Source organism: Salvelinus alpinus, chromosome 36 (genome assembly GCF_045679555.1).
Source record: "Salvelinus alpinus chromosome 36, SLU_Salpinus.1, whole genome shotgun sequence".
NCBI classification, from domain to species: domain Eukaryota; kingdom Metazoa; phylum Chordata; class Actinopteri; order Salmoniformes; family Salmonidae; genus Salvelinus; species Salvelinus alpinus.
This window is the reverse complement of record NC_092121.1, coordinates 2,003,605-2,024,712: the sequence shown is the minus strand read 5'-3', so window position 1 is coordinate 2,024,712 and position 21,108 is coordinate 2,003,605. Positions and strand designations below refer to the sequence as shown.

General features: G+C 44.9%; 1 protein-coding gene across 1 annotated transcript; it reads right to left on the bottom strand.

The window, feature by feature from the left end:
* Positions 1-331: 331 nt before the first annotated feature.
* On the bottom strand, positions 332-14,261 carry LOC139565194 (complement C1q tumor necrosis factor-related protein 1-like). Its single transcript, XM_071385345.1, has 3 exons — positions 14,184-14,261; positions 4,012-4,242; positions 332-3,169 (listed from the first exon to the last, which is right to left on the bottom strand). Exons 2-3 carry the CDS (start codon positions 4,229-4,231, stop codon positions 2,622-2,624), a joined length of 768 nt encoding a protein of 255 aa, XP_071241446.1. The 5' UTR covers positions 4,232-4,242; positions 14,184-14,261; the 3' UTR covers positions 332-2,621.
* Positions 14,262-21,108: the final 6,847 nt, after the last annotated feature.

Here is a 21,108-nt window from a genome sequence, read left to right as displayed (position 1 = left end):
TTTTTATGTCCAAAGGAGGCCCTAGTTGTTTCAAGGGTGTTCTTGTGACATAGAGAATTGGGAGGTGGCCGACTTGAACTCGGCTCCACTCTAGCGCACTAACCGGTCCATCCAACCATGATATTTTTTTTGCCTTTTGGTAGAAGGCTACAATAATCCCTCAACACTCAAAATAACAGATAATAGGTCCTATAACAATGGAGGTTGTTCATTTATGAAGGCATGTAAAGTAGGTGTTGACCTCTTCTCTTATGTACATTTCCTTGCTCGACTGCAGCTGTTTGACAGATGTGTCAAGTGTGGAACCACCAAGCTTGAGGTTGAGACAAAGATGTTTCAATATCTTTATTAACAAAGGTTTGCGAAGTTAATGTAAAATATGTATTGGTCATGTCATTCATGTTCAAGCAGAATATGTACACTTATTTGAATTACAAAACAAAATATAATGTAGCACCTTTTTGTACGTTATTAAGCACCATAAGGAGACAGACAGTCAAGTAACCTGAACAGCAAAACAGCTCAGAATTCAATGGAGCATTTTGTCATGAATAAAGGAAGAATAGTTCTCGAATTATTACATCTCTACCCCTGTGTCTACTAGCTAACTTTCTAAATTAAAAGTTCTCCCCTGAATGGCCAGCTTCCCAAAGCTAACTTCCTATCAACTCATTCCCCATTCTGACACAAAAACAACATTCAACAAAATGCTGTATGAAGAGGTTTGAAATTGGCTGAAGGATGCCACCTGTTGTTAAAGCCATTGACCTGCATGGTTAGGAATTGGTTCATGGGGGCAACAGTACTGTGAGTACTTGGTAGGGTTTTGGATAGCTTGCACTCTGCCATTCCATTGAAAAGCAACTGTCTGTCACACCATTAAACACATATAGAATTCTATTTGTACTTCATTCACCCTCTGTATTTTCACACTTAATCAACCCTTTGATCAACAGTTTATCTTTGGTTTATCTCTGGACTCCCTTCTGCATTGTGATATGAGGGTGGAGCTCTGCCTGGATGACTGACTAGAGGAAACTCACCTGCACCTCTGACATCCTGTTTTAAATCTTCACAAAAACAGCCCCCCTCCCTTTTACATACCTGTAAAGCCCGTCTCTGACTCTCACACAGACATTCATAAACCTGCAGTAAAACCACACATTTGCAAGCCTTTACGGTGTGAATTTTAAAACGATTGAAGGATGTTTTAGCACCATGTATTAAGTAGGGTATTTCAGCATACAGTAAGGCTACTGCTGGCAACTGGATTTGTGTTGATTTTAGACTCCGAAATGCTCTATTTCCTGCAGCAATGTTACTGTTGGAGTTTTACTGGGTTTCACGCCATTACTTTTCAGAGTAGCTGGCAAAATAGTAGCACACAAGGAACCTCTGATATTTCCGTAAAAATTCTAATTCCCTGATGTGCAAGGCACCAAATCTCACAAGACTTGTCTCAGCTGCTGTCATCGAAGGAAATACTGCCAAGAGAACTGTTCATAATTTTTTTTTTGAGTCGTTACTTTTGGAATCAATCAATGAATCTTTCTACTTCAGAGGGCTAATTTGTGGTATTGAATACTTGATCCTGTTTGAATGGTGCAATGGTACCCTATTCCAGCTGGCACTGTTAGTCTTCCACATCAGGTTCTGACTAAAGAAGACCAAACAGAAACAGCACCAAACTGTAAATAACATTTCTGTATCCTGTTACCAAGGGATCCCTGTTGAGATTTAACTATTATCATATTATTCCTATTTGGACTTGAGATCAAATTTGCAAGCCCACTGTAATGACCCTTGTGGTCTTTTTCATTTATACAACCGTGCAACTGATATCCAGCTGGAGAATATCAGGATCTTATGAACAGCTTTACCAGACAAAATGGATCAAGAGCTCAGAAACTGAACACTAAAAAAACAGCATACACACTGGACTAGTGTCCAGACAAAACATCTGAGACAAATGACAGAATTAGGGCATACGGGAAGGCAACCAGGCTTTATCGAATCACTAATGGTTTCAAAGCACTTCAACCTGTGTGTCTGTTCTCTGTGACAACTCTTAATAAAGCTAACAACCAATAGTGAAATCCATTACAGCCAGATGGTTATAAAGGGGTTTGTGTCTTTAAGGGGACATCTCTTTCCTTGTGTCATAGGTCTTTTCCCACCCAGCCTCCTTGACAGCATATACATCTAATAATATTTATGTTTCAATACAGGAGAGAAGGAGTCTATGTAAAAAAATAGAAAAAAGAAAAAAAAGAAGGAGTATATGTATTTGGAGTCATTACTTTACAAGCCTCCAGTATCCCCTTGCATCGTATAGAGGCACTTAAAAGTGGGTGTGTGCGTCAATGAAAACCCTGCATAAAGAGGCCCCCTCTCGATGTGCCCTCCGATACTCTGACCTCTAGACCCCTCCCCTCCCCTCAGGTCAGTTGGGGATCATGTTCATAAGGGCACACCATACCAAAACATTTAAAACATTTTGCAACGGAAAAAGAAAACAAGCGTTTCTTCCTGGACAAGACCAGATAGTACCTCCCCGTTGGACTCTGTTTAGGGCGTTTTCTTCCATTTTGTGCCTACTGAACACGACCCAGCAGGTCATCTCACTCCAGGGTGGGCTTGATGAGGTATCCGTTGAAGGTGATGTACACATCCACATCGTCACTATACACAGCGTTCTCCCTCTCCCTCTTGTACAGTCGGACCCACACCTCGTCATTGAGCTCAAGGGGCAACATAAGGCTCTGGCTTTGCATGATGGACCTCTCGCTGGGCTGGGCGTACACAATGGCCTGCTCCTTGTCATTCCTCATGATGTGCAGGTAGGTCTCTTTAAAGTTCCAGGTGTGGATGTTGACGTTGAAGAAGTAAATCCCAGGGACGTAGCAGTAGAACTTTCCTTTGAACATGTCGAAGTGGCCGTGGAGGTTGACGAACTCTGTGTCGAACACCAGGGCCTGGTAGTAGTCCACGCTGTGGAGGGACTTGCGACGCCCCACCGAGAAGGCTGCGTCCTGGGTCTTGAAGGGGTCCCCTGGGGGGCCCGCCTGGCCCTTGGTTCCTTTGGGGCCCATTGGCCCTCGGGATCCAGGAGTGCCTTCCTCACCAGACTTCCCAGGTGTCCCCCTGTCTCCGCGGTTTCCCTTGTCCCCTGTAAGGCAAGATGGAAAATATACAGCACATGAGTCCTTAGGGCGCTATGACACAGTCATGTAGACTAAAGGTCCAAATGGGGTAATGTTGAGATTAAAGTTAGTATAACATGGATCATAGAAGCTTTTGTGTAGATAGATTGTTTATGATTTTCTCCAGATTTTCTCGACTCCAGATAGGAATGTTACGTAAACTTGGAGTCACTCCAGACCATTCAGTATATGAGAATTTAGGGTTCTGGAGTTCTGCTTATCTGCTTATCTCTTAACAGGATATTCTTTTTTTTTTGCAGCTTTATTTTTGGAAAGCAAAAGCATGTTTTTCAAAGCTAGGTCACGCTCTCTGGTGAGCACACAAACACGTACGCAAACACACACACACACAAACTGTTACGTTATTGGTCATGTTTTCTGCCACATAAGCAAGTTCAATGCCCGGTTAATGTTCTGAAATGGCAGCAGACTTTTTAGCCTCCAGTCCACTGAATGGAGAAAAAAATAAAGGCATTCATTCAATGAAAAAGTCAGTTTGAAACCCAACAGCCTCATTAACTCCAGGGGCAGCCATTCTCCTCTGGTGAATCACATGTACACCGAGCCAATCTCAGTGTCTAGCATCCTACCAAGCCTCTTAAATGTGTCAAATGCGAGCAGGGGTCCAATTGAGTAGAGCCTTGGATCGGAATACACATACTGATAATCCAATGTTTTTTTCCCGTGCTGTTTTGTCACTTGTTTTGTCTTTGGCATGACAACCACCATAGGAGTTGACAAAACACCACAAAGAGACCTGGGATCAAGCTATGTCTATTGCAGGTGTAAGGGCACAATCCAGGCGCACCTTTGAGGATGGTCATGTTGATGAAGGTGCGGACTTCAGGTATCTGGTTCAGGACACTCTTTTGGTCCCCCATCTGAGGGGCTGGGGGGCCCTCCTGTGGCTCCAGGTCATCACAGCAGCGGCGGCAGGGGGCAGGAGAGGCATTTCCCGGGGGTGGGACAGGGATGACCAGGGGGAGGAAAAAGAGGACGGGGCTCAGGAGGAGGAGGCGGTCAAACATGGCTGCTGAACCTGGGAGGACAAGGAAGGTCAACAGACAGATTAGACACAACCTTTGACCTTTTTACCCTTAAAGGGATAGTTCACCCAAATTCGATCCAGGTTGGATGTGACAGGAGAGATGAGGTGCGCATTGTCGACCGCGCCGCTGACTTTGAGATGCTCCGACGCGACATGTACACGCATCTAATTAGCGGTGGTGAGATAAGAGACATTATGTCAGACTCATTTGCAATCGACGGTCATAGCCCCACATTAAAAGTATACGATGGTGATTTGAGAACACAATCAGAAATACTGGTAGAATGTTTTACAATGAACTGCTATAGCCCCAAATAACAAAGTAAACATTGGCTGTTAATTACATGCATTTTTTTCACATGGTTGGTTCACAATCATTTTCAGATATTAAAATGTGGTCGTGGGCAAAAGAAGTTTGCTATAGTGGTCTCTGCTTAGCAACTGAATTATTACGTGTCAACTGCCCCTTTTATGTTGCTGCTACTCTCTGTCTATCATCTATGCATAGTCACTTTAACTATACATTCACGTACATATTACCTCAATTAGCATCAACTCTGTACCGGTACCACCTGCATATAGCCTCGCTACTGTTATTTTCACTGTCATTTTACTGTTTTATTTTTTGTATTTCTTTACTTATCTATTGTTTACCTAATACCTATTTTTTACTTAAAAATGGCACTGTTGGTTAGGGCTTGTAAGTAAGCATTTCACTGTAATAAATGTTGATTTGACTTTGATTTGATTTGAGCTAGCTATGAACTATCCATGAGACAGCAACCACTGTTGTTGTCTGGAGCTTTGATTCAAACCATGACCAGCATTGATCATTTTCTATGATGTCAGCCCTATAGTCTCAGACAGACAGTCCAACACAGCTGTTATACTAAGGTGCCATTTTAGATCCATAGCTCATGGCAGTGACAGAACATAGGGCCAATGGTCCAATGAAAATCCATAGAAGAATCACAAGTGTGGCTCTCATCAACAAACCAAAAGTATAGCAATGCTATAGCTTCTTCCATAATGTCCCTGAAATAAATGGCCATGATCTGCAGACATCTGAGTGATCTTGACAGCCTTTTTCTGGGATTGTCAAATCAAATCAAAGTTGATTGTCATATGCACGGGATGCAGCATAGTACTCTGTACAATGAAATGCTTATTCGCTGCAATAAATGTGAACCATTTAAACTTGTGAAGTGTACTGAGTATCTTGATAGTTTTTGGATTGTACAGGCCAGAAGTGTGGACTCGAGTCACATGACTTGGACTCGAGTCAGACTCGAGTCACAAATATGATGACTTGCAACTCAACTTTGACTTTAACACCAATGACTCGTGACTTGACTTGGACTTGAGCCTTATGACTCGACCTGACTTGATACCCTCCCCGAGCCCAAATATTAAAAATGATGCTATTAAAAAAAGTGTGCATCACATAAACTCTTAATTTAACGGATTACAGTTTGAATCGGACAGCAGCCAATGAAATTGTGCCAGCTGAGAAAAAGTTGTGCGTGGCAGTGCAGAGGAACGTCGGCGGGTGAATTCAGATGGAGCCCTTGGAAAGATGATACCCAAAATTATTATTTTTCGATTTAAAGACGACGCTGTATCAACAAAAACGGATTGCAACTTGCAAAACAAGCGGGAAGAAAATTACAGACGGAGGCGCAACAATTTCCAACTTTGTTCGACATTTGAAGCTGCACAAAGAACGGTAAGTCGTGGCTAATATAGCCGACAGCTATATATTTTATTACTTTACTAGTGTATCATGTAGGCTAGCGTAACGTTAAATCAATGAGCCTCCACACAGTCAGTCAGTGCGGGAACGTGATCATTGCACCCAAGATTGAGCTACAACTGGCTAGGAAGTTGGTAGCCTAAATCCTGCCTGATGTTACTGCTGTTCCTAAAACAAGGTTGGGCGATTGTGTACAAGCCTACATCGCCCGATTGGGGGTCTTTCTCATGGCTACCCATGTATTTCCATGGAAATATAACATTTATTTGGAAAGTAATAAATACAGCAAAGCTGGCCTGCAGTCCTAGACCAAGGCAATGGTAACACAAGCATGGTTAATGAAGTTTGACTTTGACGTGTAGTAGCAGTGACATGGTACAGTCTGGGTTTAAAGCTATATGATCTGGTGGTGTGCTAGACTAGAGAACATGCTAATAAAGCCAGTGGAATGCTGCGGTAGACTAATCTACATTAGATAAATCAAGCACATTAGCATTTCGGAGCAAGCTGCCCCGTACGGAAAAGTAATATGGCCACATATGGCCTTACATACCCTACATGACCAAAAGCATGTGGACACCTGCTCATCGAACATCTCTGTTATGCTGGTGAATGAGGACCCAAAAGCGACGTAATAGAAACAGAGTCTTTATTCCCGTATCAAACAAACAATGATTCTCCTGGATATATCAAAGGTAAATCCAAAACAGGAAACTGAAATCCTCTCGTCAGTAGAGAGGAACGACTGGATACGCGACCACAGACTGCAGGTCGCTTCAGGAAGGCACAGGCCGTAGCTGACATAGACACCTGCTCACACGCAGCATCTGAAGAAGGCAAAAACACGACAGGGCGGAACAAGGACACAGGACAGCAAACATCAAACAAGAATCCGACAAGGACAGAAGCGGAAAACAGAGGGAGAAATAGGGACTCTAATCAGAGGGCAAAATAAGGGACAGGTGTGAAAGAGTAAATGAGGTCGTTAGGAGAATGAGAAACAGCTGGGAGCAGGAACGGAACGATAGAGAGAGAGAGCGGGAGAGGGAGAGAGGGAGGAGGAGAGAGAGAGAGAGAAAGAGGGAAAGAACCTAATAAGACCAGCAGAGGGAAGCACAGGGACAAGACATGATGATCAAAGACAAAACATGACAGTACCCCCCCACTCACCGAGCGCCTCCTGGCGCACTCGAGGAGGAACCCTGGCGGCAACGAAGGAAATCATCAATCAACGAACGGTCCAGCACGTCCCGAGATGGAACCCAACTCCTCTCCTCAGGACCGTAACCCTCCCAATCCACTAAGTACTGGTGACCACGTCCCCGAGAACGCATGTCCATGATCTTCTGTACCTTGTAAATAGGAGCGCCCTCGACAAGGACGGGGGGGGGGGAGGGAAGACGAACGGGGGCGCGAAGAAAAGGCTTGACACAAGAGACATGGAAGACAGGGTGGACGCGACGAAGATGTCGCGGAAGAAGCAGTCGCACAGCGACAGGATTGACGACCTGAGAGACACGGAACGGACCAATGAACCGCGGAGTCAACTTGCGAGAAGCTGTCGTAAGGGGAAGGTTACGAGTGGAAAGCCACACTCTCTGACCGCGACAATACCTAGGACTCTTAATCCTACGTTTATTGGCGGCTCTCACAGTCTGCGCCCTGTAACGGCAAAGTGCAGACCTGACCCTCCTCCAGGTGCGCTCACAACGTTGGACAAAAGCCTGAGCGGAGGGAACGCTGGACTCGGCGAGCTGGGACGAGAACAGAGGAGGCTGGTACCCAAGACTACTCTGAAACGGAGATAGCCCGGTAGCAGACGAAGGAAGCGAGTTGTGAGCGTACTCAGCCCAGGGGAGCTGTTCTGCCCAAGACGCAGGGTTACGAAACGAAAGGCTGCGTAATATGCGACCAATCGACTGATTGGCCCTTTCTGCTTGACCGTTAGACTGGGGATGAAACCCGGAAGAGAGACTGACGGAAGCACCAATCAAACGACAGAACTCCCTCCAAAACTGTGACGTGAATTGCGGACCTCTGTCTGAAACGGCGTCTAACGGGAGGCCATGAATTCTGAACACATTCTCAATGATGATTTGTGCCGTCTCCTTAGCGGAAGGAAGCTTAGCGAGGGGAATGAAATGTGCCGCCTTAGAGAACCTATCGATAACCGTAAGAATCACAGTCTTCCCCGCAGACGAAGGCAGACCGGTAATAAAGTCTAAGGCGATGTGAGACCATGGTCGAGAAGGAATGGGAAGCGGTCTGAGACGACCGGCAGGAGGAGAGTTACCTGACTTAGTCTGCGCGCAGTCCGAACAAGCAGCCACGAAACGGCGCGTGTCCCGCTCCTGAGTAGGCCACCAAAACCGCTGGCGAATAGAAGCAAGCGTACCCCGAACGCCGGGGTGGCCAGCTAACTTGGCAGAGTGAGCCCACTGAAAAACAGCCAGACGAGTAGAGACAGGAACGAACAGAAGGTTACTAGGACAAGCGCGCGGCGACGCAGTGTGAGTGAGTGCTTGCTTTACCTGTCTCTCAATTCCCCAGACAGTCAACCCGACAACACGCCCTTCAGGGAGAATCCCCTCGGGGTCGGTAGAAGCCACAGAAGAACTAAAGAGACGGGATAAGGCATCAGGCTTGGTGTTCTTATTTCCCGGACGATAGGAAATCACGAACTCGAAACGAGCGAAAAACAACGCCCAACGAGCTTGACGTGCATTAAGTCGTTTGGCAGAACGGATGTACTCAAGGTTCTTATGGTCAGTCCAAACGACAAAAGGGACGGTCGCCCCCTCCAACCACTGTCGCCATTCGCCTATGGCTAAGCGGATGGCGAGCAGTTCGCGGTTACCCACATCATAGTTGCGTTCCGATGGCGACAGGCGATGAGAAAAGTAAGCGCAAGGATGGACCTTATCGTCAGAATGGAAGCGCTGAGACAGAATGGCTCCCACGCCCACCTCTGAAGCGTCAACCTCGACAATGAATTGTTTAGTGACGTCAGGAGTAACAAGGATAGGGGCGGATGTAAAACGCTTCTTGAGGAGATCAAAAGCTCCCTGGGCGGAACCGGACCACTTAAAGCAAGTCTTGACAGAAGTCAGAGCTGTGAGAGGGGCAGCCACTTGACCGAAATTACGAATGAAACGCCGATAGAAATTAGCGAAACCGAGAAAGCGCTGCAACTCGACACGTGACTTAGGAACGGGCCAATCGCTGACAGCCTGGACCTTAGCGGGATCCATCTGAATGCCTTCAGCGGAAATAACAGAACCGAGAAATGTGACAGAGACATGAAAGGCGCACTTCTCAGCCTTCACGTAGAGACAATTCTCTAAAAGGCGCTGGAGTACACGTCGAACGTGCTGAACATGAATCTCGAGTGACGGTGAAAAAATCAGGATATCGTCAAGGTAAACGAAAACAAAAATGTTCAGCATGTCTCTCAGTACATCATTAACTAATGCCTGAAAGACAGCTGGAGCATTAGCGAGACCGAACGGCAGAACCCGGTATTCAAAATGCCCTAACGGAGTGTTAAACGCCGTTTTCCACTCATCCCCCTCTCTGATGCGTACGAGATGGTAAGCGTTACGAAGGTCCAACTTAGTAAAGAACCTGGCTCCCTGCAAAATCTCGAAGGCTGACGACATAAGGGGAAGCGGATAACGATTCTTAACCGTTATGTCATTCAGCCCTCGATAATCCACGCAGGGGCGCAGAGTACCGTCCTTCTTCTTAACAAAGAAAAATCCCGCTCCGGCGGGAGAGGAAGAAGGCACCACGGTACCGGCGTCGAGAGAAACAGACAGATAATCCTCGAGAGCCTTACGTTCGGGAGCCGACAGAGAGTATAGTCTACCCCGAGGGGGAGTGGTCCCCGGAAGGAGATCAATACAACAATCATACGACCGGTGAGGAGGAAGGGAGCTGGCTCTGGACCGACTGAAGACCGTGCGCAGATCATGATATTCCTCCGGCACTCCTGTCAAATCACCAGGTTCCTCCTGAGTAGAGGGGACAGAAGACACAGGAGGGATAGCAGACATTAAACACTTCACATGACAAGAAACGTTCCAGGATAGGATAGAATTACTAGACCAATTAATAGAAGGATTATGACATACTAGCCAGGGATGACCCAAAACAACAGGTGTAAAAGGTGAACGAAAAATCAAAAAGGAAATGGTCTCACTGTGGTTACCAGATACTGTGAGGGTTAAAGGTAGTGTCTCACATCTGATACTGGGGAGAAGACTACCATCTAAGGCGAACATGGGCGTGGGCTTCCCTAACTGTCTGAGAGGAATGTCATGTTTCCGAGCCCATGCTTCGTCCATAAAACAACCCTCAGCCCCAGAGTCTATCAAGGCACTGCAGGAAGCAGCCGAACCGGTCCAGCGTAGATGGACCGACAAGGTAGTACAGGATCTTGATGGAGAGACCTGAGTAGTAGCGCTCACCAGTAGCCCTCCGCTTACTGATGAGCTCTGGCTTTTACTGGACATGACATGACAAAATGTCCAGCAGAACCGCAATAGAGGCAAAGGCGGTTGGTGATTCTCCGTTCCCTCTCCTTAGTCGAGATGCGAATACCTCCCAGCTGCATGGGCTCAGTCTCTGAGCCGGTGGGAGGAGATGGTTGAGATGCGGAGAGGGGAAACACCGTTAACGCGAGCTCTCTTCCACGAGCTCGGTGACGAAGATCTACCCGTCGTTCTATGCGGATGGCGAGTGCAATCAAAGAGTCCACGCTGGAAGGAACCTCCCGGGAGAGAATCTCATCCTTAACCTCAGCGTGGAGTCCCTCCAGAAAACGAGCGAGCAACGCCGGCTCGTTCCAGTCACTGGATGCAGCAAGAGTGCGAAACTCTATAGAGTAATCCGTTATGGATCGATCACCTTGACATAGGGAAGCCAGGGCCCTGGAAGCCTCCTTCCCAAAAACTGAACGATCAAAAACCCGTATCATCTCCTCTTTAAAGCTCTGATAAACGTTAGAACACTCAGCCCTTGCCTCCCAGATAGCTGTGCCCCACTCCCGAGCCCGACCAGTAAGGAGTGATATGACGTAAGCGATCCGAGCTCTCTCTCTTGAGTACGTGTTGGGCTGGAGAGAGAACACAATATCACACTGGGTGAGAAAGGAGCGACACTCAGTGGGCTGCCCAGAGTAACATGGTGGGTTATTAACCCTAGGTTCCGGAGACTCGGAAGACCAGGAAGTAGCTGGTGGCACGAGACGAAGACTCAGAAACTGTCCAGAGAGATCGGAGACCTGAGCGGCCAGGGTCTCAACGGCATGACGAGCAGCAAACAATTCCTGCTCGTGTCTGCCGAGCATTGCTCCCTGGAACTCGACGGCAGTGTTGAGAGAATCCATAGTCGCTGGGTCCATCTTGGTCGGATTCTTCTGTTATGCTGGTGAATGAGGACCCAAAAGCGACGTAATAGAAACAGAGTCTTTATTCCAGTATCAAACAAACAATGATTCTCCTGGATATATCAAAGGTAAATCCAAAACAGGAAACTGAAATCCTCTCGTCAGTAGAGAGGAACGACTGGATACGCGACCACAGACTGCAGGTCGCTTCAGGAAGGCACAGGCCGTAGCTGACATAGACACCTGCTCACACGCAGCATCTGAAGAAGGCAAAAACACGACAGGGCGGAACAAGGACACAGGACAGCAAACATCAAACAAGAATCCGACAAGGACAGAAGCGGAAAACAGAGGGAGAAATAGGGACTCTAATCAGAGGGCAAAATAAGGGACAGGTGTGAAAGAGTAAATGAGGTCGTTAGGAGAATGAGAAACAGCTGGGAGCAGGAACGGAACGATAGAGAGAGAGAGCGGGAGAGGGAGAGAGGGAGGAGGAGAGAGAGAGAGAGAAAGAGGGAAAGAACCTAATAAGACCAGCAGAGGGAAGCACAGGGACAAGACATGATGATCAAAGACAAAACATGACAATCTCATTTTAAAATCATGGGTATTAATATGGAGTTGGTCCCCCCTTTGTTGCTATAACAGACTCCACTCATCTAGGAATGCTTTCCACTAGATGTTGGAACATTGCTGCGGGGACTTGCTTCCATTCAGGCACAAGAGCATTAGTGAGGTCGGGCACTGATGTTGGGCGATTAGGCCTGGCTCACAGTCAGCGTTCCAATTCATCCCAAAGGTGTTCAGTGGGGTTGAGGTCAGGGTTCTGTGCAGGCCTGTCAAGTTCTTCAAAAAACCAATCTCAACAAACCATTTCTGTATGGACCTCGCTTTGTGCACGAGGGCATTGTCATGCGGATACAGGAAAGGGCCTTCCCCAAACTGTTGCCACAAAGTTGGAAGCACAGAATTGTCTGGAATGTCATTGTATGCTGTAGCGTTAAGATTTCCCTTCACTGGAGCTAAGGGGCCTAACTAAGGGGCCTATTCCTCCTCCACCAAAGTTTACAGTTGGCACTACGCATTGGGTTAGGAAGCGTTTTCCTGGCATCCGCCAAAACCAGATTCGTCCATTGAAGTGCCAGATAGTGAAGCATGATTCATTACTCCAGAAAACGCATGCTCTTAGGCTTGTGTGCGGCTGCTCGGCCATGGAAACCCATTTCATGAAGTTCCTGACGAACGTTTTTGTGCTGATGTTGCTTCCAGAGGCAGTTTGGAACTCAGTAGTGAGTGTTACAACCGAGGACAGACGTTTTAAAAGCGCTACACGCTTCAGCACTCGGCGGTACCATTCTGTGAGCTTGTGTGGTCTTCAACTTCAAGGCTGAGCCGTGGTTGCTCCTAGACGTCCCGCTTCACAATAACAGCACTTACAGTTGACCGGGGCAGCTCTAGCAGGACAGATTTTTTTGACGAACTGACTTGTTGAAAAGGTGGCATCCTACGACGGTGTCACGTTGAAAGTCACTGAGCAATGAATATTGCATGACTGTGTCCTCGATTTTATACACCTGTCATTAACAGGTGTGGCTGAAATAGGCGAAACCATTCATTTGAAGGGGTGTCCACATATTTTTGTGTATATAGTGTATCTTATTTTCAGTAAATGTGGGTGTCACAAGCACTTTCATTATGTGGCAGTTGTTTAAATGGCACAATATTCTCTACACTATACTTTCTTGTTTTGTCACATAAACTGAAATTATGCAAACTATTAGAATTTTTGCAAACAGGAAATGGCGATTTCTGCATAGTTCATTTTTAAAGGCTCAGTGTAGTCAAAAAAGTGATTTTCCTGTTTTAATATATAAGTCCACACTTCGATGTTGGAGTAATACTGTGAAATGTTGTTTGTCACTCTCACTCAGATATCATATTAGCATGACATAAGTCATGGCAAAATATGTAGGATTGCATGGAATTAGCTTTAAAACTGCAAAAATTTATCCCCACCCCATGTCTAAACGTGAAGTATTACAGGGAATTAGCTGTAAATGTCATGCTAATATGATATCTGAGTGAGAGTGACAAACAAAATCAATGGGGGCCTAGTGTTACCTGTCGGTAATTTGCCCTGATTACTACACATTTAGATAGCTGGCTAGACTAACTAGAATCTCAAATGCACACTCCTCGTGCCCTCTCTCCTTGCCTTCTTCTCGAAACCCATTGATTGAGAAAGCCAGAGATCCCTCCCCTCTGACCTTCTCCTCCGATGGGTTTTAAAAAAGGAGGCGAGGAGAGAGGACGCAAGGAGTTGCAATTGAGATTCTACTCCCGACTAATCCAAAAATGTTTTATGACATAGGTTAGTTGAGTGACCGTCAGTGAGTGACATATAGCAAGAGGAAAACCGCTGATGCACAACTACAGTTTTGAAATTGCACCTTGTCTATTCTACTATTCTGACTCTCAACAGTAGTTTGAGACCCTGATTGAGTTCCTAAAAAACATATATGTAATTACGGCCATGCCTCTATGGTCATGTAGAGAGGCAGCCAACTATTGAAACAAGCTCCAGCTGCTGATATGCAACTTGACCAGCTCTCTGGTGCTGCTCTATCCTACTCTCTGCAAGTCCTGGCGACGCCCATCAGTGAGGCATTACGTTTAATGTAGCCAAAGGAAAGATGCGGGACTGCGTGATATGTGCACTCTTGGCATTGTGCAGAAGCTACCGCAGAATGACAGTTAATGTGATTGATAGTAAAGCAGGCTGTAACTTACCTCTCCTAGAAGTCTCTGCAAAGTCGTGTCGATCAGCTGAGGAGAGAGAGGAGAGAGAGATGAGAGGGGAGGGGAGGGGAGGAGGAGAATCCTGAGTCAGCCTCTCTCTCTCTCTCTCTCTCTCTAAAATTCAAATTCAATGTTGCCAAAGCAAAGTGATACACATAAAAACTATGAAAACAACATCGGCAACAATAAGAATATCTAGAAATACTCAATAAAAACTGGTAAACAGATCTTAATTTGAGCCGGTTTAAAAGTTGATAACTCATGAAAAATGACGGGAATGCTTAAGTTAAGGGCTATGACAATACAGAACGGATGGAATGTATAGACTATGTCTGGAGGTTCTGTTTGAACACCCATTTATTACATTCTGTTAAAGAAATGAATTAGAACACACATAGGAACGTTTTATTGATATCCCATAGCTAATCAAACAGTGGACACACACACACGCTACCCTACCCGAACCCTACACTACATTACACTACATCTGCGTAATAGTTGCGGGAGGCTCAAGAGAAGCCATCCCATTGCCTTTGCAAGTACTGTCTGCCATCCGTCCAGTCCTGTATTTCTGCTGTGGTAAATTCCTTCCCCTTGCTCTTTTTTTCTGCTGCTTCACATCTGTGAAAGCTCAAGCCACAAAGGAGAGGAGGAAGCAGATGTTAGTGTGGGATTGTGGAGGGCCTGGAGGGGAGCTAGCACTCTGAGGAGAAAGGGGGCACAGGGCTTTACACATGGATTCAGGGACAGACAGGGTGGGGTAGTGTTATTGTTGGGGTGGAGACAGAAGGTGGGGGGGGGAGAGGTAGGCTAGCTTGAGGGAAGGAAAAGATTGGGAGGGAGGACCATCGCTGGGGAAGAATTGGTGGCAGAAACCTTGGGGAAGGGACAGTAACACACACATGCCCATGTGCAGGCACACAGGCAAGCACGCACGCACACACACAGAGATCCACTTTTAGCAGAGACAATATATGTTTGACTATTTATTGGGCTCAATAGTTTTTGTTAATTAGAATAGACACAGATACAGCACAACCATGTTGGCACAACCGTCTACCTGCAGCAAACAGTGAGAATGAACAGGCCTATTTTTATTTACCCTCTGCAAGTTTTTGGATGAGCTCTTATTGCCAGTGCTGTGAGAGCCGAGAGCGGAAGTTGATTTCAGATTGGTGTACACGTGTAACACAAGCACATCTGGAGCGCGTTACCGCCTAGGGGTCCAGGATTGAAGGAGACTCCACAGACTGTTATGTAATTATGTCAGGCGTGTTCTTCTTCTTCTTTCATCTCCAGGCCATTAACAGACACATCTGACCCATATTTTATTGACTAATACGTTGACACTGACTGTCCTCCCTTGAACTACCAGTGTCAATAGTACCGGTTTGTGTATATCTATGAAGGAAGGGAGGGAGGAAATAAGGATGGAAGGAAAGGAGGGAGGAAATAAGGAAGGAAGGCTATTTTTAAAACGTTATTTGTAGCTCTATATGCTTTAATTCAGACTATTGACTCACCTTTCAACTGCAAGCTACTCAACCATTATCTCTTTCTCTGTGCCTTTCTTTTCCCCCAATGTCAACACTACTCCTAATCTTAAAAGAGGAAACTGCAAAACATCCAAAAACATTCGGCTGTGAGAACATAATTGTCCCACAAATGTAATGTGTTGAAGGAAGGGGAACTGATAAATCACATATCAAACCATGTTTTAAACTACGTCAATATGCTTTTTGTTTCATTGACTATCCTTCAATTTGAATGACTGAATGAACATGAATAAATAATACAAAAACACCAGATGTACAATAAATTATTTATATTTGGGGATATATTAATGGTGAAAATGAAATTCTTCAGCATGAGCCTCCTCAATCATATCGTTGACATGAGCTCTTGACCTGTGACCTTTCCTACAAGTGGTCACATGTTTATACAGTTTGTTCTGACACACCTAGGCCTTAACCACTGACCCCGAGTTGACCTCTCATTTTCGCATCTCATTAAAACCTCCATAACCCTCTCTAGACTCATTCCTTGTCTCTACTCAACTTAATTGCCCACCAATAACCAGAAGGTAGAGGCCCGCATCCGAAATGTGGTGCACTATATGTGGAATAGGGTGCCATTTGGGACACAGTCAGTGTTCCACCAGGCAGAACTCATTCCTTTTAATGAGGTGGCAAACATTATTTGACCTTGTGTCCGTGTGTTTGTTATTTGGAGTGTCTACTGAAACATGGACACCAATGCAGTAGTTCAAATGGTTGTGGCATTCAACAAACTTGGGTAAGATTTTTGCTGAGATATAAAGATTTGTTTCTGTTTCAAATCTAGGACAATGGATTATGAATGTATGTTTACCTACGAGTAGCATTCTCTTGTCCAAGATCCCCTGATATCCCAAAGTAATAACCTGTGGATCATCCCCGCTATCAATCATAAAATGATGTACATGCAAAAAGCTAACAACGGGCTGCAGAAGATCTCACTACTGCAATGATCCATGTTACAAAGTGGCTCAGTGGCTCAGTGGCTCATGTTTTCATTTTTTTTAAACAACAGTCAGTATGTTCTTCAGGGGAGAAACTCCAGTACCTTGGCATCATACTTGATTCCAACATCTCTTTCAAAAATCAGGTGAAAGGGCCTCCAGAATGGCGCAGTGGTCTAAGGCACTGCATCGCAGTGCTAGAGGCGTCACTACAGATCTGGGTCTGATCCCGGGCTGTGTCGTAGCCGGCCGCGACCGGGAGACCCATGAGGCGGCGCACAATTGGCCCAGCGTCGTCCAGGTTAGGGGAGGGTTTGGCTGGCTGGGATGTCCTTGCCCCGCTCTAGCGACTCCTTGTGGCTGCCAGGCACATGCACGCTGACTGCGGTCGCCAGCTGTACTGTGTCTCCTCTGACACATTGGTGCTTCTGGGTTAAGTGAGCAGTGTGTCAAGAAGCAGTGCGACTTGGTGGGGTCGTGTTTCGGAGGAAGCATGGCTCTCGACCTTTGCCTCTCCCGAGTCCGTACGGGTGTTGCAGCGATGGGATCAGTCTGTTACTACCTTTTGGATATCACGAAATTGGGGAGAAAGAGGGGGTAAAAGTAGCCCAAAAAATTTAAACAGGTGAAAAGGGTAACTCGAATATCCAAATTGTACCTAGCTAATTTCCAATACATATGACATTGTTTGACTACAGAGACAGCAAAACAGTACTTCAATTCTATGATACTCCACTTACTTAACATACTGCTTGACTAGATGGGCAACATTAAAACCCATTCAGTCTGTCTACAAACAGGCTCTCAACATGCTTGATATAAAGCCCAACAGCCATCCTCACTGTTACATCCTCAGAAAGCATGAGCTGTTGAGTTCAAAAAATCTTGTGCAATAAATGTCTTGTATCCAAGATCCTAAATGGCCTGCCCCCCTCCCACTTAGTACTTTTGTCATAGACAAAAGCCATGGCAGGAGATCCACAAGGTCTGCCATGAGAAGTGACTGTATAATTCCCATAATCAAGGAAAAACACCTTTATTCAAACTGCTTTCTCTGTGAGATCTACACATGTCTGGAACACACTGCCATCAGACACACATAGCCGCAGCGCCTATCTCACCTTCACAAAAAACATAAAGACATGGCTAAAGGACAATCAGACTTGTGAACATCATTGTTAGCAATGTATTGCCGCTTTCCATGTTATCTGTTTCCTTATAATTTTTTATTTAACATTTATTTAACTAGGCAAGTCAGTTAAGAACAAATTCTTATTTACAATGACAGCCTACAAAAAATAGATATATATTTTGTCTGTAGCTTGCTTGTTGCTTTTATATATTTTGTTCTGTTTCTTTTTGTGCTATTGCTCTGTCTGTCTGTGTGCTATGTGTTGCTTGTCATATGTTGCTCTGCATGTTCTCACTGCTCTTTGTTTGTCTGTACTGTTATTAGAATTGTTTTTAATAACCTGCCCAGGTACTGCGATTGAAAATTAGCCGGCTGGCTAAAACCGTCACTTTTACTGAAACGTTGATTAATGTGCACTGTCCCTGTAAAAATTATCTCAGTAAAGTAAAAGTCTGTATATAATGCCAGGCATGAGAAAGTATATGAGAAGCATCACATTTTGTATGGTAATTATTTTAAGTCCACCACACAATCTGGAATGAATGGGAAATAAAGTGGATCTTTGGAACACGATCCACATTTGTCCCTGGTTATCCCTATTGCCTCAAATAGAAGTGCTTCCATATGCTCCCTCCCTCTAATTTAGGCTAGTCTGTATCTTGGTTACGATTACAGTGTTGTCGACACTTTCCTCCGGGCTCTGTTTCTGATCCACACAAATAAAGAGGACAGACACACTCGACTTGGCCCTACATCCTCAGATTCCAGGGTGGACCCGTTCCAAGACAAGCTCTGATTTTGTAGAATTACTGTATGCTAGTCACGATTTTTTATTTCCCTCCCTCTCCCTCTGTCTCTCTCTCTCTCATTGTAGCTTCATCACCCAGCACAAGCTGAGGAGGAGGGCGACAGACAAACAGGCAGGCAAGGGATCCTCAAACAGACAGAGACTTACACGAGACAAAATCAAGCAGGCGCCCCATACTCTGTGCAGATGGAGGTACCAGAGTCTTATACAAGTGCAATGTTAGGACTGATGGCTGAGGAAAATATGTAAATATCAATGGAGAATTCAGTGGAGAATTCAATGGAGAATTCTTCCTGAATTCATTTAGTGTACAGATGGAAAATGATACAAATTCTACAGAAAAAAAAGTAGTAAGCCAAGTTCACAGTGACCTTCTGCTTTCGAGATTGATGTGGGAGTCTTTAGTTAGACTTTCAGTAGTCTTGTATCTCTATTAATTTAATCACTTGATACCACCTCTATTCTTATCATTTTTCTTTGAATACACTCATTCTTCTTAGTTATAGAGAAGTTGTATTATAATACACGGGAGTATGAAAACTTTTCGTGAGCAGCTGAAAAGGTCAGGGAATCCACTGTGCATTTACCAGCAGTGTGAACTCCTCGAAGATGTCATACCATCTAGACTCTGTGAAGTTGGCTTGTCATAACAGCCTTACTGTTATCGTCATAAAACTATAGGGCTCCTCCCATTCTAGTCTTTGGAGTTTAAAGAGGCAATCTGCAGATCAAACAATAGCAAAGCGGTACACCCTGACACTGTTTATGTAAATAGCTGAGGGATGGAGAAGTATAACCACTATAACATTCATGGACAGAGTTATGGATGCAAGAACTGACAATCCATGAGATCAAAATTATGGTTTACCATGTTCTGAGGCATACTCAGTGTTTCTTTACAATTACATTGTTTACAAACATTGGAGAAGAACAAGCTTATATTTGGGGTTTTGGTGGGGTAAGACAGTTGAACTAAGCTCATAACATATGTATAAGTTATATTCTTCAAGAATCAATGGGTATATATCATTAATCTGAAAGTTAAAAAATGTATGTAACAACTGCAGATTGAGCTAAGCCAATCAGTGATTTAGGTCTGCTATTGTTTTCTTGGCTGTACATTACAAGGTAGAGGATTTATTCTGTGGTATTTATTCTATTGCCACCTGGTGGTAAAAAGCTGACCCCACACTAAACTGTTTAAAGGCCCAGTGCAGACAAAACAGCTGACGAAACAAACACTGTAAAGTGTGAAAAAAAATGTATTAGTGTTATTTCCTGATAGTTGCTGGTTGAAAATACAATCCACACATGTCCTTCTAATCAGCAGGTTTCCATGGGTGGGAGTTTTGGCTTTCCATGGTGATATCACCATGCAGTAAATTGGTTTGTAGAACACTAACAAACAGAGTTCCAAACGTCTCTGCCAATAACAGCTAGTTTTAAGTTTTCCCCTCCTTACTCAGACCAGACAATGCTAGCAAAATTCTTGTCAGGAAATGCAGCTCTGACTCGGGTTCTGCTGTGGGGAAGTGGTTCGACAGCCTTTCCTCTACACGGAGCCTGGTTTTCCTGTGTCTAGCCTTCTCAATGACAAGGCTGTGCTCACTGAGCCTGTACTTTGTTTTTGTAACCATGGTTAAATCAAATTTGATTTGGATTTGATTTGAATAGTTTGCCATGGTGTACTGTCGATTTAGGGCCAAATAGCATTACAGTTTACTTTGTGCTTCTGTTTGTGTTTCCCCATAGGTAATGTAGTTTAGTTTTTCTGTGTTGTAATTTGGTTTATTCTGACTAATTTGATGTTCGGGGCCTGAGGATTCAGTGTGTTAGTAGACCAGGTTTGTGAACTCAGCCCCATGAGGGGACTTTCGCTGCCGTAAAGTGCAATTGGTTCAATTCACAAATTCAATTAGCTTTAGCCACATTTTAATGTGGCTAGGTATTTAAAATGTGGTATTAGGTATTTCAATTTTAATTAATTAATTAATGGCGTAGAATGCCCTGCGTGGTTTTCTCTCAGTTAATTCACTGACCCCCCCCCCCACCCCAAGCTCAAATGCAATTTTCTTTTCATCATAGCAATGCCTTGTAACAAGTAAAACAACTTTTTCAAGAGAGCGAAAGTCAGCGATGGGGACGTAGTGTCACAGTTAAATGTCAGACCACAAACTAATACATAAACTCATTCACACACCTGACAGGACATGTTTACACACACAAACAGACCTAATTTCGCATCCCAGCTTTCATAAGCCACAACCACCCTTAGATCGGTTACACAATTACACTCTCAAATCAGAACCCCTCCCCCACACAACTCACAGGCCCACACACATGCACACACAAACATGCACACATACATACACACCAGTGCAGGCTCCTCAGAGGAGGAACGGGAGGATAAGGGAAAGGGGAAAGGGGGATAACTAGTCAGTTGTACAACTGAATGCATTCAACAGAAAATTGTCTT

Bases quoted from the DNA above. Each gene is read 5' to 3' on its own strand.
- LOC139565194 (XM_071385345.1), bottom strand. From the start codon at position 4,231: ATGTTTGACCGCCTCCTCCTCCTGAGCCCCGTCCTCTTTTTCCTCCCC. The intron at 3,170-4,011 runs GTGCGCCTGGAT...CTTGCCTTACAG, and splicing joins CAACATGACCATCCTCAAAG to GGGACAAGGGAAACCGCGGA.